Below are 16,102 nucleotides of genomic sequence, written 5' to 3'. Positions count from 1 at the left end.
GCTTTTGCTTCTTGTACCAAATACTTTAAATCTGTGCCCTCTCGTTCTCGATCCTTTCACGAGTGGGAACAGTTTCTCTCTATCTACTCTGTCCAGACCCCTCATAATATTGAATACCTCTATCAAATCACCTCTCTTCATTTCTTCAGTTTGTCTTCATAACTGAAGATCCTCGTCCCTGGAACCAGTCTCGTGAATCTTCTCTGTACTCTCTCCAATGCCCTGTGTCTTTACTAACGTGCAGCGCCTAGAACTGGTTGCAATACTCCAGCTGAGGCCGAACTAATATTCTATACAAGTTCAACCTAACTTCCTTGCTCTTGTACGCTATGCCCCTATTAATAAAGCCCAGGATACTGTATGCTTTATTAAACGCGCTCTCAATTTGTCCTTCCACCTTCAATAACTTATTCACACATATACCTAGGTCCCTCTGCTCCTGTACCCCCTTTAGAATTGTACCCTTTATTCTATATTGTCTCTCCATGTTCTTCCTACCAAAATGAATCACTTCACAATTCTCTGCATTGAACTTCATCTGCCACCTGTCTGCCCATTCCACAACTTGTCTATGTCCTATTTGAAGTTCTACACTATTAGAGTCATAGAAAGATACAGCACCGAAGCAGGCCCTTTGGCCCGCCGAGTCCGCGCCGACCATCAACCACCCATTTATACTCATCCTACGTAAATCCCATTTTTCCCTCTCACATCCCCACCTTCTCTCAATTCTCCTACCACCTACCTACACTAGGGGCAATTTTATTTTTTACGCTGGCCAATTTACCTATCAACCTGCAAGTCTTTGGCATGTGGGAGGAAACCGGAGCACCCGAAGGAAATCCACATGGTCACAGGGAGAACTTGCAAACTCCGCACAGGCAGTACCCAGAACCGAACCCGGGTCGCTGGAGATGTGAGGCTGCGGTGCTATTCTCCTCGCCGTTCAGTGCTTCCACAAAATGCTTTGTCATGCATGAGTTAAAGTGCCAGAGCACTTCAATGTCTGTCTACTACACTGATATTTACATTTCCTGAGCAAATTGGCAATTAGTTGTTTGAATATTTTATTAAGTAAAAGAGAATTATTGATTGCTAAATATTGACACATAGCAGCAAAATCCTGTTTAAAAAAAAAGGACCAAGGCTTGGGTAGAATGATAGCCTTTAAAGGTTACAACATCAAAGGTGATTTTCTTCTGATCTGTCAAAGCACTTAAAATTCTTAAGAATGTCTCATCATGTTGGAGTAGCTCTTTTTTTGTGAAGGACATAAGATTATAAGCATACAGTGTATTTTAGAAAAACTTAAAACACAAATGAAAATCTGCGTGCCAGTTTGAAACTGAAAATAATATAAACTATTGGCCGTGATTGTGGATTGTTTGCTGTCCCCTGCCTGGCTGGTGCAGTCTGAATGCCTGTGGGTGGTCTAAGCTTTGAAGAATGTTGGGAAAGTTTAAGCTCTGTGGTAATGACCTTTAGCTGCTCTAATGTGCCAAGCATATTCTTTTCCAATAACATTGAATGCATAAATGCCTGGCCATTAATTTATAAATAACTGAAGCACCCATGCAAAGCGTAGATAGCACTAAAGGATGTTGGTGTTTTTGAAGTGAAAAATGCAGAGCATTCTTTTTCGTATTGGTAATTTTCCTAACTAATGATCAGAAAATGGGATAATGTTTAAAGTTGTAGTACCTCTATAAGACCTATCTGATTCCTATTGAAAGTGAATTATTTACCACTTTAAATGTTTAACTACTGTTATATTTGAATCATTCCTCCTGTTTAAAAAAAAAATGTTGTGTTGTGCTGAAAAGAGATATAATGTTGATCCTATTTTAAAACTGGTTTCAAGTGTTATTGATGCAGATTACTTTGTATTTAAAAAGTGATCCTTGAAGACTGGTTTTAAAGTGATATTGAGAAGTCCAGTGATTTCAGGAGAGGTTGACTTCATTTAGAAAACTGGTCTGCATTTTGAAAGGAAATCGAATTGACACTAGCTTTTAAAAATTTGTAAAATACTGAGTGGGCCATGGAAAGTCTCTCTTGAATATTTGTTTATGGTATTTTGTACTTCTAGGGAATGTCCATGCTTGGGAATAGCATACTTTTCTCTCAGGTTAGGAATGCTTAATGTTGAACGTGAATGCTCAGATTGGGTATATGCATATAGCATGGACTATATAGTAAAGTTTGCTCTAACTAAAAAGTGTGCAAGGCTGACTTCAGTTAGTCAAAACGTTAAGGGTTTGAGACTCGAGTCAGACTTTGAGCCCATAATCTAGGTCAACCTTTCAGTGAGATTTTGGGTGAGTGCTGTATTCTTGGAGGTGCCATCCTTCTAAAGAGGGATTGAACTGTGTTGCATCTATTCTAGTAGTTCAAAAGAATGTGAAAGACGTGACCCCTTTATTGTAAAAAGAGTTCTTTGTGTCTTTCCTCAGCCATTACCATGCATAGGAGAGATTAAATAGTTAATTAGTTTAAGCAACTTCGAAAATATTTTGTTGCACAAAGTGCTTTGGGAAGTTTTGAAGTGTTCTGTAAATGCTGTTATGATCCACAATCTCAAGCACTCCCTACTGGGCCAGTGTGCTTTGTTCCATTTTCCACATCGGATTTTCTTGTGGCAAAATGAGATTGAATTCATGGCAAGCTTCTACTGTGGTCTTGCACCCATTAGAAGATAGCTTGTACAAAACTCATTTGGCATAGGACTGTGACTGGGCCTAGAGGAGAGATTCTTTATTCCATCAGGTTTAGCTGAATGTCAGCCTATGTTGCAGAGCTGAAAGTGCAGAATGCTAATTCAGTGCACCAACCAATCACCGATGAAGTTTTATAACTATAACTTGGAATGTGCATTCACATGTGCTAAATGTAATTCTAGAATTCAGGTGATCTCTTCATAAGCTTAAAGCTTATTACAAAAGTAATAAAACTTAACGCAATGATTGTAATTGTAAATCTACTATGATTTTTCATTAGCGCCAAACTTTTCAGCCAGCATTAAACACGCGAGTGAGAATGCTGATTTATATCTTTGTGGTTGCACCAGTTGCACTTGAACTATTGCTTGCAAGGCTTAACACATCCAAACCCTTGCAGTCTTTATCTGATCAGTATGAGATCGGTCATGATAGCTCAACTTAATTTTTCTTTCTTGCAGTTTTGGGTTTAACTATGAAAGCAATATCCACAGCTTTTTTTTTCCTGAACTGCTAATTTTTTTCTTATAGCCTTCCCAGCTCTCAAACGTTGCATGATTTTAATACAGAATTTATCCCATCGATAAGGAAACCGTATGCAATTCATAGAGAATAATGAATAGCCAACAGTTCATGCCATAGCAGAATTATTTAACTTGTGTTGGAAAAGCACAGGTTATATTTGCCAGTAGGTATATTTAGTCTATTGGCTTTAAAAATGACACTTAATTCAATGAGCTTTTAACATTATGCGATATGTTTCTTGTGTGAAACTCTTAATTCATTGCCACATATTGCTTCTGTTAGTACCATTCCTTCATTCTAGTGTTATATAACTCTAAATGGTCTCCAGGTACAATCTAAGTTTAGAAGGAAAAAATTTATAACTTGCTGGCTATTTTTCAAGAGCGTGTACTCATTATTACAGTTTACTGAAATCCTAGGGATAGCACTAATTACTATAAAGAGAAAGAACTTGAATTAATATTGTGCTCGTCATAAAATGCTTCACAGCAAATAAAGTACTTAGGAAGTGTAATATTCTCATCTCCCTGTCAAAATCACCTTTTATTTTGCTGGTTTTCCATTGTTTGTATTTGGTTAAGTGGCATTGTGAAAATCTCCTATTATGTACTTGACGTTAGAAATTGAGTTTATTTAAAGTACCCTAAACCTTAGATTTACATAATTGACATGCTGGCTCGAAACTCATTAACATGAAATGTGTTACATTTCTTTTCTGTTCTGATGAAAGGGCACCGACCTGAAATGTTAACTCGGCTTCTCTCCATGAAGCTGTCAGCGTTACTGAGTATTTCCAAAATTTTGTTTTTATTTGATTTCCAGCATCCGCTGTATTTTGCTTTTATTTCTTTTTCGGTGTGACTGCTGTTCAGAATAGTACTCAGCTGGCTGAGCAGTCATTAAAGGCACAAGTTCTTTCCTTTCCCTTTTTTTCTTCCTCTCTCTCTTGTCCTTTTTTCTCCTACCCACCTACATTTTTATAAAAACTGATGTGAAGTAATGTATGTAGTTATGAGGGAAGGATTTGCTTGGATCATGTTTTTCTTCCCCCAAAAGTACAGAAGTAGTTGCGGATATTTTTTGAAGAAACTTTACAGAATATTTTGTATTGGGCAAATTTATGAATACTCTTCATTCCTCTGCCGTATGTGAAAGGGAAGGCAGGATAATTGTTGGGTTTTGCCACTGACATTTCGTTCTCCAGGGAACTGAGCAACAAGTTGATTTTGCTCCGGTCTGGCTGTGTAATATTGTCATGCATTTGATTTGACTACTGCAGCGTATTGGGTTGATTTATAATGCTGAATTGTATGTCTTGGCTAGGCAGAATGAAGCAGATATGATGTATAGGTTCATTAACTGATTTATGTGGCTGATTATTCAGACAACAGAAGATAAAACTGCTCTCTTTTTATAAAGACAGCATCCTACATAAGATGTTAAGACCATATAATCTTTCTCATTACCAAGCAGTTGGAGAATGGCTTAATTCTGATTCGTACCTTTTACTGGAGATACGAGGCAAGGAAAATCTATAAGATGCGGATTTTCTGCAGAATTCATTAGTTGGAGTTTCCATTACTTCTATGGCAAGTCCCTTGTGTCAAGTTGCAGACTTTTTTTCAAGATTAAATTTAATTGTTCCAAAACTAGGTTGAATTACTTGTGTGTATCTTGTGAGCTGATTTTTAAGTTTAAAAGAATGCATTGAACTCCCAAAATGTGAGACTGTCTACAGCAAGTATGGCTGCAAAATTGAACAAATGTAATCTGTGGAAAAGGTGATCAACATGGTACACTTCTAAAATTTGTGGCAGTTGCATATAGAACATAGAACATAGAACAGTACAGCACAGTACAGGCCCTTTGGCCCACGATGTTGTGCCGAACCTTTAACCTATTCTAAGATCAAACTACCTACCTACCCTTCATTCTACTATCATCCATGTACCTATCCAAGAGTCGCTTAAATGTCCCTAATGTATCTGCTTCTACTACCACCGCTGGCAGCGCATTCCACGCACCCACCACTCGGGTCAGTCTGCTGTCTGTGGAGCTGAGTATATAGTAAAGGGGAGCTGTTTGTTTTATGCATGAAAGAACCTATCCAGTGGGATTTGTACCTCGGGAGTGAAAACAAACAATCTGTTAAGATACAAACAGTGCTGTCAGTGGACTGTGGGCGAGGGCAGGAAAAATCCTAATGCCAAACTGCACAACCTCTTAACCGATTTGGGCTCAAGTCATCTGAAGTGCATCTATTTTTGCTTCTGGGATGGTATAAGTAGCAGCATCTATGTTTGCAGCACTGTGCTATCTTTTTATATCACATCTGGAATGTGACAAGCTGTGCTGTTGGATTTCTTACTGAAACTCGAATGGTGATATGGATCAATTTATGCAATAGCATCTATACATGTGCCCTTTACTGTGGCCAAGATAACGCTTTTAAATTAAAACGAGGAAAGCTATGCTACACACTAATTTATTGTACCATTTGCCAAAAATAGGAATCGGCCTTTGAATGCATCAGCACGGTTAGGGATCTAAATAAAATTCTACAAAGAAAATTTCTCTCCAATTTTGCCTGCAAATCAACATTACTTTTTTTGCAACTATTAAAATTTATTGGTATAATGTGTCCATAATTTTGAGCTGTAAACATATTTGACCTCGATACAGTTCAATTAATTAAATAAATGGCTGTACTGATTGGAAAATTAACCTTTTCTTTTAATACTGACAAATATAGACCATCTTGCATAATAGTTATATCTATAAAGCCCAGACCATTTTTACCTGGATATCCATTTCCAGAGTTGGCTATTCTAATTTTTAAAAAAATGGCTTGTGAGCTGGTGCTTGTCCCTAAAAGCTGCTGAAGGTTTTATTTCAGTTGCTCAGTATGGTTCTGGCAGATGCTATTTGAGATCGGGAGAGTATTTGGGTCCCCAGAACATAATTTTGAGTCCAAATTTCTGACCCTTGTTTTGCTTGATCTTTATTTGATTTGATATTTTAGTTGTCCTCTTTGATTTGTACTGTATATGCTGGAGGTGAATTTCGGTGAAAGACACCCTTTGGTCTGCCCAAAACGTGCTGGTCTTCCAGCACAAAGAGTTGTCCACGACCGAATGTTGCAGATTGGCACATTCCAAGATCCAGGACTACAAGCTGAGGGATGCATTAAAGCTTGGGGCAGCCTCTGAAAAGGCTCAATGAGGAAAGACCACTGTGTAAGGTCCCCCCACCAAGCTGAACTGAGGGGCTGGATCCATGGAAAACCCTCGAACTGTATCGAGAAAAGTTTCGTTTGCTGTAAAAATGTATATGGCATGAAAAATGAAATGGAAGGATTGTGAGGCAACTCACTCCTGTATTGAAGGAAACTGACCTCCTTTGCACTGTTTGTATTTTTTGACTTGGTGCTGTTTAGAACTGTTTTGTAATGTATTTTTTACAGATTTTTATGAATAAAGTATATTTTGGAAATAAAAAAAATTTCCACATTGCCTGGTAAATGCCGGTGTTGTAGCTGTACTGGAACAGCTTGGATAGGGGCGCGGCAAGTTCTGGAGCACAGGCCCTCAGTACTATTGCCAGAATATTGTCAGGGTCCATAGCCTTTGTAGTATCCAGTACCTTCAGTCGTTTGAGAGCTGCTGAGTCTGGTGAAAAGGAGTTTTAAGGGTTAATTTATATCTAAAGTCCAGTTTTTTTCCTCCAATTTAGCAATTAACTAAACATTACTCCTTGAGCTAAGAGTTAAGTTTTATTCCAGCCTTAAAACTGGGGTGTACAAGCTCTCTGGGAGCAGCTGCAACTAGTTATTTATGTAGCTGGCTTAAACTGGTTTTCAGAAGCTTGAATCAGTTGTTTTTCAAAAAGTATAGAAGTAGGGCTTTCTCAGTGCTGCTTTGAGTGTAGAGTGTAGGAGGGAGGTGCTCCTTTTTCATCCTCCAGTACCTGGCTCTTTCTATGATACGGGGAAGAAGCTGATTGGTGAATAACTGATGTTATTATTGTAACAGTTTTTAAAGTTGCAGCATAGCAGGTCAGCTCAGCCAAGTGGAATGTACATCCTGTGGTATGTTGGAAATCATGGACACACCTTGTGTCCTAGATGAACACATCTGCAGCAAGGGTCACTGGCTGCAGAAGTTTGAGCTCCAGGTTTTGGAACTTGAGAGGCGGCTGGAGTCTCTATTATGCATCCGCAAGGCCGAGGACTATGTGGATAGCACATTTATGGAGGTGGTCACAACGAACATTAGGAGCACGCAGGCAGAGAGGGGTGGGTGATTGCCAGGCAGATAGTGCAGGAATCCCATGAGTCTATCTTGCTTGTTAATCAGTTTTCCATTTTGGAAACTGGTGAGGGAGATGGTTCCTCAAGGGAGTGCGGCCAGAGCAAAGTCTGTGGCACCATGGGTGGCTCAGCTGCACAGGATGGGAGGAAGAAGAGCAGAGGAGCAATAGTGATAGGGGATTCGATAGTTGGGATCAGACAGCTATTTCTGCGGCAGTAAACATGACTCCAGGATGGTGTATTGCCTCCCTGGTGCCAGGTTCAAGATGTCACGGAGTGTCTTCAGAGCACCCTGAGGGGGGAGGATGAACAGCCAGAGGCCGTGGTCCACATTGGTACCAGTGACCTAGGTAGGAAGGGGTATGAGGTCCTGAAAGCAGATTTTGGGGAGTTAGGAAGAAAATTTAAAAAGCAGGACCTTAAGAGCAGTAATCTCAGGATTACTCCCAGTGCCACATGCTAGTGAGCATAGGAATAGGAGGATTGATCGATTGAACACATGGCTGGAGAATTGGTGTTGTGGGGGGCGGGGGGCGGGGGCGCGTGTGCGCATCAGATTTGAGGCATTGGGACCGGGTCTGGGGCAGATGGAACCTGTACAAGATGGACAAGCTACACCTTAACAGGACTGGACTAATAATATCCTTGCAGGGAGATTTGCTAGTGCTCTTGGGGAGGGTTTAAACTAGCTTGTCAGGGAGATGGGCACCTGAGGGGTAACTCAAATTGGAAGGAAGTAAAGCTGGTAACAGGAAGTAGAAAAGTAGCAAGCGAAATTAGAAGGCAGGCAAAACAAAGGCAAGTATCAACTTGGCTTTAGAATGCAGAATAATGTCAAAAAGACAAGTTTAAGGGCACTCTACCTGAATGTACGCAGCATTCGCAAGGTAGCTGATTTAAAGGCACGAGTAGAGGTAAATGGGTATGATCTAATTGCCATTACGGAAATGTGGCTACAACTTGACTAAGACTGGGAACTGAATATTCAAGGATATTCAACATTTAGGGAGGACAGGCAAAGAGGAAAACGAGGTGGTGTTGCACTAATAAGGGATGGGGTCAGTACATTAATAAGGGAGAATCTCCGATTGGAAGAACAAAATGTGGAACCTGTTTGGGTGAAGCTAAGAAACAGCAAGGGCAGCAAACATTAGTAGGAGTTGTTTATAGGCCGCCAAACAGTAGTGGTAGTGTTGGGCATGTTATTAATCAGGAGATTAGAGAAGCATGTAGCATGCGTAATACAATAATTGAGTGAATTCAATCTGCATATAGATTGGGGAAACCTAATGAGCACTAATGTTGTGGAGGACAAGTTTCTGGAGTGTGTTAGGGATGGTTTTCTAGAGCAGTATGTGAGGAACCGGCGGGAGAACAGGCTATTTTAAATCTAGTATTCTGTAATGAGAAAGGGTTAATTAATGCCAAAAGACTTGCAGGTTGATAGGTAAATTGGCCATTATAAATTGCCCCTAGTATAGGTAGGTGGTAGGGAAAATATAGGGACAGGTGGGGGATGTGGTAGGAATATGGAATTAGTGTAGGATTAGTATAAATGGGTGGTTGATGGTCGGCACAGACTCGGTGGGCCGAAGGGCCTGTTTCAGTGCTGTATCTCTAACTAACTAACTAATCTGATAAAAAGGATTCTCATTTGTATAAAATTGTAACACTATTATTTAAAACTCAAGTTTAATTTTTTTGGGTTTATTCTGACAAATTTTGATTGTTTCTAGTCTTTTTGTTGCAGAATCAATTTTAATATAACATTATGTTCAAGCTTTGCTTGCTTGTAGCGTTTTGCATTTCTGATGTTTGCCAGTTCTGGGGAGGGGTCACTGACCTGAAGCGTTGGCTCTGCTTCTCTCTCCACAGATGCTGCCGGACCTGCTGAATGTTTCCAGCATTTCTTGTTTTTACTTAAGTAAAATATTAAGTTTGACTTTTATTTATTGTAATTTGTCAATAAATCAGTAAGAAAAATGAGTGTGCAGTATTAATATGTATATGATTGGCTTAACAGCAAGCCAGTTAAGCCAAAGGATGTGGAGGAATTCCGCATGTATGCTTTTAAAATATTTAAAAGAAGTAGCAGGAGTTAGGGTATATAGTGGGCGGCACAGTGGTTAGCACCACAGCCTCACAGCTCCAGCGACCTGGGTTCGGTTCTGGGTACTGCCTGTGTGGAGATTGCAGGTTCTCCCTGTGACTGCGTGGGTTTCCGCTGGGTACTCCGGTTTCCTCCCACAGCCAAAGACTTGCAGGTTGATAGGTAAATTGGCCATTGTAAATTTCCACCGGGTACTCCGGTTTCCTCCCACAGCCAAAGACTTGCAGGTTGATAATTAATTTGGCCATTGTAAATTGACCCTAGTGTAGGTAGGTGGTAGGAGAATGGTGGGGATATGGTAGGGAATATGGGATCAATGGAGGATTCGTATAAATGGGTGGTTGTTGGTCGGCACAGATTCAGTGGGCCGAAGGGCCTGTTTCAGTGCTGTATCTCTCTTTGACTCTAAGTAATTAACCCATGATTTTTTTTCATCGATTGCAATTAGATAACATCTATTGACTAAGCACTTGGCCCAAGATCTGGTTTTAAAGCTAGTTTTATGTCAGGACATGGTGGGATCAAGTAAATGGGATTGCAACTATCTCAAAAGCGCACCATTGTTTGAATTGTACAAGAAGCAAGGTGTATTTACACTAAATATGTCAATTATTATAAACCAACTTGTTATAAACATGACCCAGACAAAAAATATTAAATATGCATCTAGGTATTGCTGAAGGATGCGGTGTTGGAAATTTATTATTTTAACAAACCTATGCCTTAAAAGAAACAGCATTAATTCTTTCTGATGTACTACATCCTATCAAAGAGGAAAACCTGTAAGTTGCTTCAAAGCTGCTCTACTTTTATAATTTTCTCCTTTGTTCATCTCTGGAAAGCTTTGAAACTTTGGAGTACTGTTCCTTGGATAGTGCGTTTGGGCCTTTTCATCTTGGTAATCTGAACAGTTTGTGTCCAGGCTGTTGGAAGTGTGCAACATTGCACCTGAGCCCACTTATTGTTCTTAATTTCCATACATTCATACTGCGAGTATGTATTGCTGGATAACAATTAGGAGAGCATTTCCAAGCAGCAGTGATTGGTGAACTGGTAGGAGTCCCAGCTGACTTCATCATCCACCAACCCAGGGAAATGGGCAAAGTGTCGTACCCCTGTAGCAGGCACATCTGAGATCACCCAACTCTGTGTGTGTGTGTGTGTGTGTGTGTGTGTGTGTGTATATAATTGGCCAGAAAGCTTCAGCCTTCAATCACTAATCTGTGTAATGTGTTGATGAACTTTACTTCATCTATCTGTACAGGAAGTACAAAAATAAATCTATTGGCAAGAATAAGCATTGAAAAGTACCTATGCAATATGCTGTATTCTATCCGGTTTAGCATTTTGACAATGTTGTATTTGTGGCTTTACTGCTCCCATCTTCAATTGGTTTTGCTGGTGGAAAAGAAAATTTGTTCGGAAAATGATATTTTAAGTCAATACAGTTCATGGAATAGACATCCATTGAAAGTTAAACCTTTCCATCATTTTGTCCTGCATTGTCTGTGTATAGGTTTTTTGCCTGTTCTGTCTCATTATGAAAATGTTGACACAGAATACGACATAAAATTCCAGAGTTCTTCAAACTTGTTTTAGATACATAGTAAGAATCAGCTGGCCAGTGACAGAGCCAGAAATCCATAGTCATTATTTTTATAGTTTTGAAATCCTGTCAGCAGAAAGCAGTTTATGATGAGCGTCTGTGGACAAGTAATTAAAATAATAGGTCAGTTTGACTTGTTTAAATAGGTTTAGGTAAGACCAATTTTTGTAATTGGTGCCTTTTTATGGCCTGAATGGCTACAGCCAGGCAGGTTGGTGGTGGTGGTAAATAGTGGATCAACTTGATGTTTTGGAGGTCTGGTCTGTGTTCAACCCACAAGTTAAAGTTGTAAAGTTAAAAAGCAGCTCACTTTATCAAACCTAGGAGCTATTTCTTCCCCCTCTCTGAAGTTAATCTGCCTTGTGACTCTTACCTTTCTTAATTCCAGAATAAGGGAAGTGAGGTTTAAATTCTGAGGAAAGACGGGAGAAATTGGGGCTGTTGTTTTCATTAGAACAGCAAAGGCTAAGACGCGATTTGATAAGAGGTGTTCACAGTTAAGAGGCTTTGATAAGTAAATATAATCTATTTCTACAGTTTGGTGAATCCGTAACCAGAGGACATAAATTTAAGATCACTAATGAAGGGAGAAATTGGGAGAAACTGTGAGCAGAGAGTTGGGATGTGGAGTGGCTTTAAACTACAAGTTTTGTGAAATAATTGAACTCTTCATCTAAAAGTATGGTACAGAACCATTATTTTATTATAGTTTGACCATGGCTTATACCTCATCGTGGTGAAGGGAACATCATATCAGTTAACTTGTTTCACACTACTGTCTGTTTCAGTGTAAGTGATTTTAAGATCTTTTTAAAAGAAAATGAGCAAATGGCACAGAAGTTCATAAGATACTTAGCAGTCGCTGTTGGCCGTGACTATATAGGGGCATAGTGTGTTTGGAAGGAGAATTTATTGCACAAGTGCCCTTCAAGCAAATATGTGAAATCCTTTTGCTGAGAAAGAGGAGTGTGTCTGATTTCAGTATTGTAAAACTGTACATGTGACTTGAGTGTAAACTCTCCAAAAAGAAAAAGCTGTACAAACTAGTGCAGAGCAGATTTCTTTTTTTAATTTGAAAATTCAAGGCAAAGGGCCAAAATCCTTAGTGCAGGACATTGCCAGGGTTGAAAAGAATGTGACTAGGTAAATCGGGAAGTTGAGTGCATAATGCCAAGTTTGGGTTTTAAGAACATGACAATGGTAGAAGAAAGGAAACAGTGTGTTGTAATGTTTCTATTCACAGCAAGCTTAGTTAATTATTTTCATTTTTGCATGAAGATTCTTACAAAACACAGCCTGGATACTGACTGTTGAATTGTTTCAAGTTAGTTATGTATTCAAGCAAAACATGTAGGTTATTTTAGCGATTTAGAACAGTGCCAAGTACAGTGATTTCCGTCTGGTGCATCATATTTTAAGATTATTGTTGCAAGAATTAGAGTTTCACATTTTGAGATTGGAAAATAATGATTTAAGGTAAGGAAGATGTGTCTTCATTTCAATACAGTAAGAGTGTAGGGAGGGCAAAGAGCATAGAATGACTCACTTGGGAGTTTAGAAGAAATGTGAGACATTCAAAGGAATATGGATAATTTTATCGATTTTATCAGAAATGTGATAAGTTGGAATGGAAGAGTTGGAATGGAGCAGTTGGTGGCTGCATGTGAATGAGGAGTAGCCTGGAAAGTACTAGCTTGCATGCTTTCCAACAATGCAAAAGAGATGTTGGAAGAACCGTTCAGTATCTAGAAGAAGATTTAAGTCTTTGAACTGACCGGTTTTCGCGAGACTTGACATAGGGCTTGGGACCAAACAGGAAACTATTTTCTTAAAGGGAGCTTGGTGTTCCTTTGAAGTCAAGTGCGATACTGATGCTAAGAATATCAGTCGATGAGGTGGAGTTGTCAAAGGTTAGGCATGAGTGCTGTTGGTTAGACTTGTTTAGAGACAACAAGAACCTCTTAAACAAGTCTTTGATTACTTTGTTGAAAAGCACTTAGATGATCAAGATGTAGTTCAGACACTGCAGTGAGGGAACTGAAGATTTTGAATAGGAGAGCTAATGAATTTGGTAAAATAGGTTGGTTTCTGAGATTTACAGCCATATCCATGCAATCAGTGAATGATATTGGCTCCTTGTATCAATGCTAAATTGTACTTGATTATTTTCTATACAGAAATGTAATACTGAAAATATATGCTTGTAATGGGCTTTGCACCCTGAATGTCTATTATCTCGAGTCCTTCTTGCAAATCCTAGGAGGTAGGTATCCGGATGGCATGTTACTTTTCAATTTGATATCTGTGGGCTTTTGTCTCTCTCCATCTCCTACTTCCATATTTACAAGCTCCTTATTTCATAGCCAGGCAAGTGTTGTAGCTCACTGCAATATAGAATCAGTATAATCTATCAAGTCTTTAAGCCAGAGATACTTTGCTTCTCGAACCTGTATAATACTGCCCTGGCTCCTGCTCACATAATTGGATATTGGCATTCAAACATCAGCTGTTCCTATCTACTCCCCCTCACCGCCTGTTTTATTTTTCTAAGGATACCTTATTGGGCTGTGCCGAATCACATTCTCACTTGTTCCTTTCTTAACCCTACAATCTCTCTCCTCTTTTCCTCCCCTCTCACCCTATTATTTTTCGTTCTCACCATCTGTGCTCTTTGTGGCTCTTTTTCCCTCTACCTGGGGCCTCTTCATCCAGTCACTAGGAACAGTGCAGGTAGTTATTTAAGTAAACCTAAAACCTTGGTGCTTTTAGGTAGTAAACTGAGATGTTGGGGTTACTAAAGCAATTGAGATACAGGATTCCCAAATTACAAATGATAGATAATTAGGAAAATTGTCATTCTGTTTCCATATTGGGTATTACTAGTTAGACAATTTTTTTTAAAATAAATTGATATGTTGCTTTTCTGATAGTACTTTAATCATATTTTATCTTTTTTATTGCAGGAATACTTTTGCTGACATTGATGATACAGGAGACTTGGGATGTTCAACATGTGGACAGCAGCTCTTTTCCAGATTAAAACTGGAGACTACGTCCATTAATAACAAATGTGCAGTTTGGTACCGTATCAGACTTCTTGCTCCATTTTACTTAGTTTCCTAGAACTTTTTAAATACTAACCTTTTAATCTTTGAAGATAAAAAATTTGCTCATTGTGTTTTTTAAACAATACAGAGTTGGCTACTTATTTTGCAGCCACTATGAGCAGTACATTAGGAAAAGAAAAAGACTGCAAAGAAAAGGACTCTAAAGTTTCATTGGGAAAGGACAGGGAAAGGGATACAAAGGCTTCTGGTGGCTTTGGGAAAGATGGTAAAGAGAAAGAATCCAAGACCAAAGGGAAAGATGCCAAAGAAGGGAAAAAAGAATCTAGTGGGGTGCAACCAGGCGTGCAGTTCCAAGTGGACAATACAATAAAACGGCCAAATCCAGCACCAGGACGTAAAAAATCAAGTAATGCTGAAGTGGTTAAAGAGTTAAACAAGTGCCGTGAGGAGAATGCAATGCGTTTGGACTTGGCCAAGAGATCTATTCACATGCTTCCAACGTCAATCAAGGAATTGACCCAATTAACTGAGCTTTATTTGTACAGTAACAAGTTGCAGTGTTTGCCAGTAGAACTCGGATGCCTTGTGAACTTGGTCACCTTGGCACTAAGTGAGAATTCACTTACAAGTTTGCCTGACTCTCTTGATAACTTGAAGAAATTGCGAATGCTTGATCTACGGCATAACAAACTTCGAGAAATTCCTGCAGTAGTATACAAGCTGAATTCCCTCACCACACTCTATCTGAGGTTTAACCGTATAACTACTGTGGAGAAGGACATCAAAAATCTATCCAAACTTACAATGCTGAGTATCCGCGAGAACAAAATTAAACAGCTTCCTGCTGAAATAGGTAGGTGTGTTCATTGTCTTCCCTGCACATCCAGTACAATTTTGACTCCCTTTTGTTGCAGGTTTATTGAAACTGTTATTGTGGTATAACTGGTTGCAGTGTTTGAAGGGGTTCATCCTTTATTGATTTTTTAAATGTGTATTGAGTTTAGCTATACAAATTGGAGTAATATCTCCAACACTAAATGCAAGTTTAATCATTTTTGTTCACTTGTCATTATGTGCAGAGAGATGATAACTGGTCATCTGATCAGAAGTGAAAGTTGTGCAAAACTGTACACTGATAAAATGCTTTGACAACACTATGCTTGAAGGCTGGTAGTCGATCACAAGATAGTAATTCAGTCAAAGGGTTCAGATGACATCTCTAACTGCAAGAGCGAAGTCTGAGTGATTCATCACCTGGACCCTGAGAATGGATTACTGCCTGTAAATCTCTACCAAACATCCAGCATTGTTTTGTATTTACTTTTTAAAGAAACTCGTGCCTTTGGTATCTCAGGATCGTTCTGTGATGCATATCTTTATAGATACTGAGGCTACTTTGTATATATTAAAAAAAAAACACTCCTATATCTCTCTTTCATGACAATGCAGATATATGTGTTTCTTCAAAATTCCTGTGAACAAAGATTGGATTTCAGATGACTAACATTCGCAAGATTCTTCAATTATACCCTTTACATTGAAAATATGCAGGGAATTGTCGACTATAGCTTTAAATTTATTTTAGTAAATGGGAACAACGGATTAGTAATAGTTAATCTCCACTTGAATGCCACAGTGTCCCATTTCCAGTGATCTACCAGTTTTGTCATTAGCCAGGTTGCAATAGCTATCTCGTTCATGACGTGGATTCAATAGATCACCGTAAAGCAAATTAAGATAATTACTACTAAAGAGATATTGGAATTG

At 39.0% G+C, this 16,102-nt stretch overlaps 1 protein-coding gene across 1 annotated transcript in view; it reads left to right on the top strand.

Moving 5' to 3' along the window:
• The window catches only part of shoc2 (SHOC2 leucine rich repeat scaffold protein), a 135,154-nt gene that overhangs the window by 35,641 nt on the left and 83,411 nt on the right, over positions 1-16,102 (top strand). Inside the window, exons 2-3 of the mRNA XM_068053004.1 lie at positions 14,231-14,347; positions 14,463-15,188. Coding sequence (XP_067909105.1) covers positions 14,489-15,188 — 700 coding nt within the window. The 5' untranslated portion in view covers positions 14,231-14,347; positions 14,463-14,488. The remainder of the gene's footprint in view (positions 1-14,230; positions 14,348-14,462; positions 15,189-16,102) is intronic.

This window comes from Heterodontus francisci, chromosome 20 (assembly GCF_036365525.1).
Source record: "Heterodontus francisci isolate sHetFra1 chromosome 20, sHetFra1.hap1, whole genome shotgun sequence".
Lineage (NCBI taxonomy): Eukaryota > Metazoa > Chordata > Chondrichthyes > Heterodontiformes > Heterodontidae > Heterodontus > Heterodontus francisci.
The sequence above is the reverse complement of the archived record's forward strand: the minus strand, read 5'-3'. Positions and strand labels throughout refer to the sequence as shown.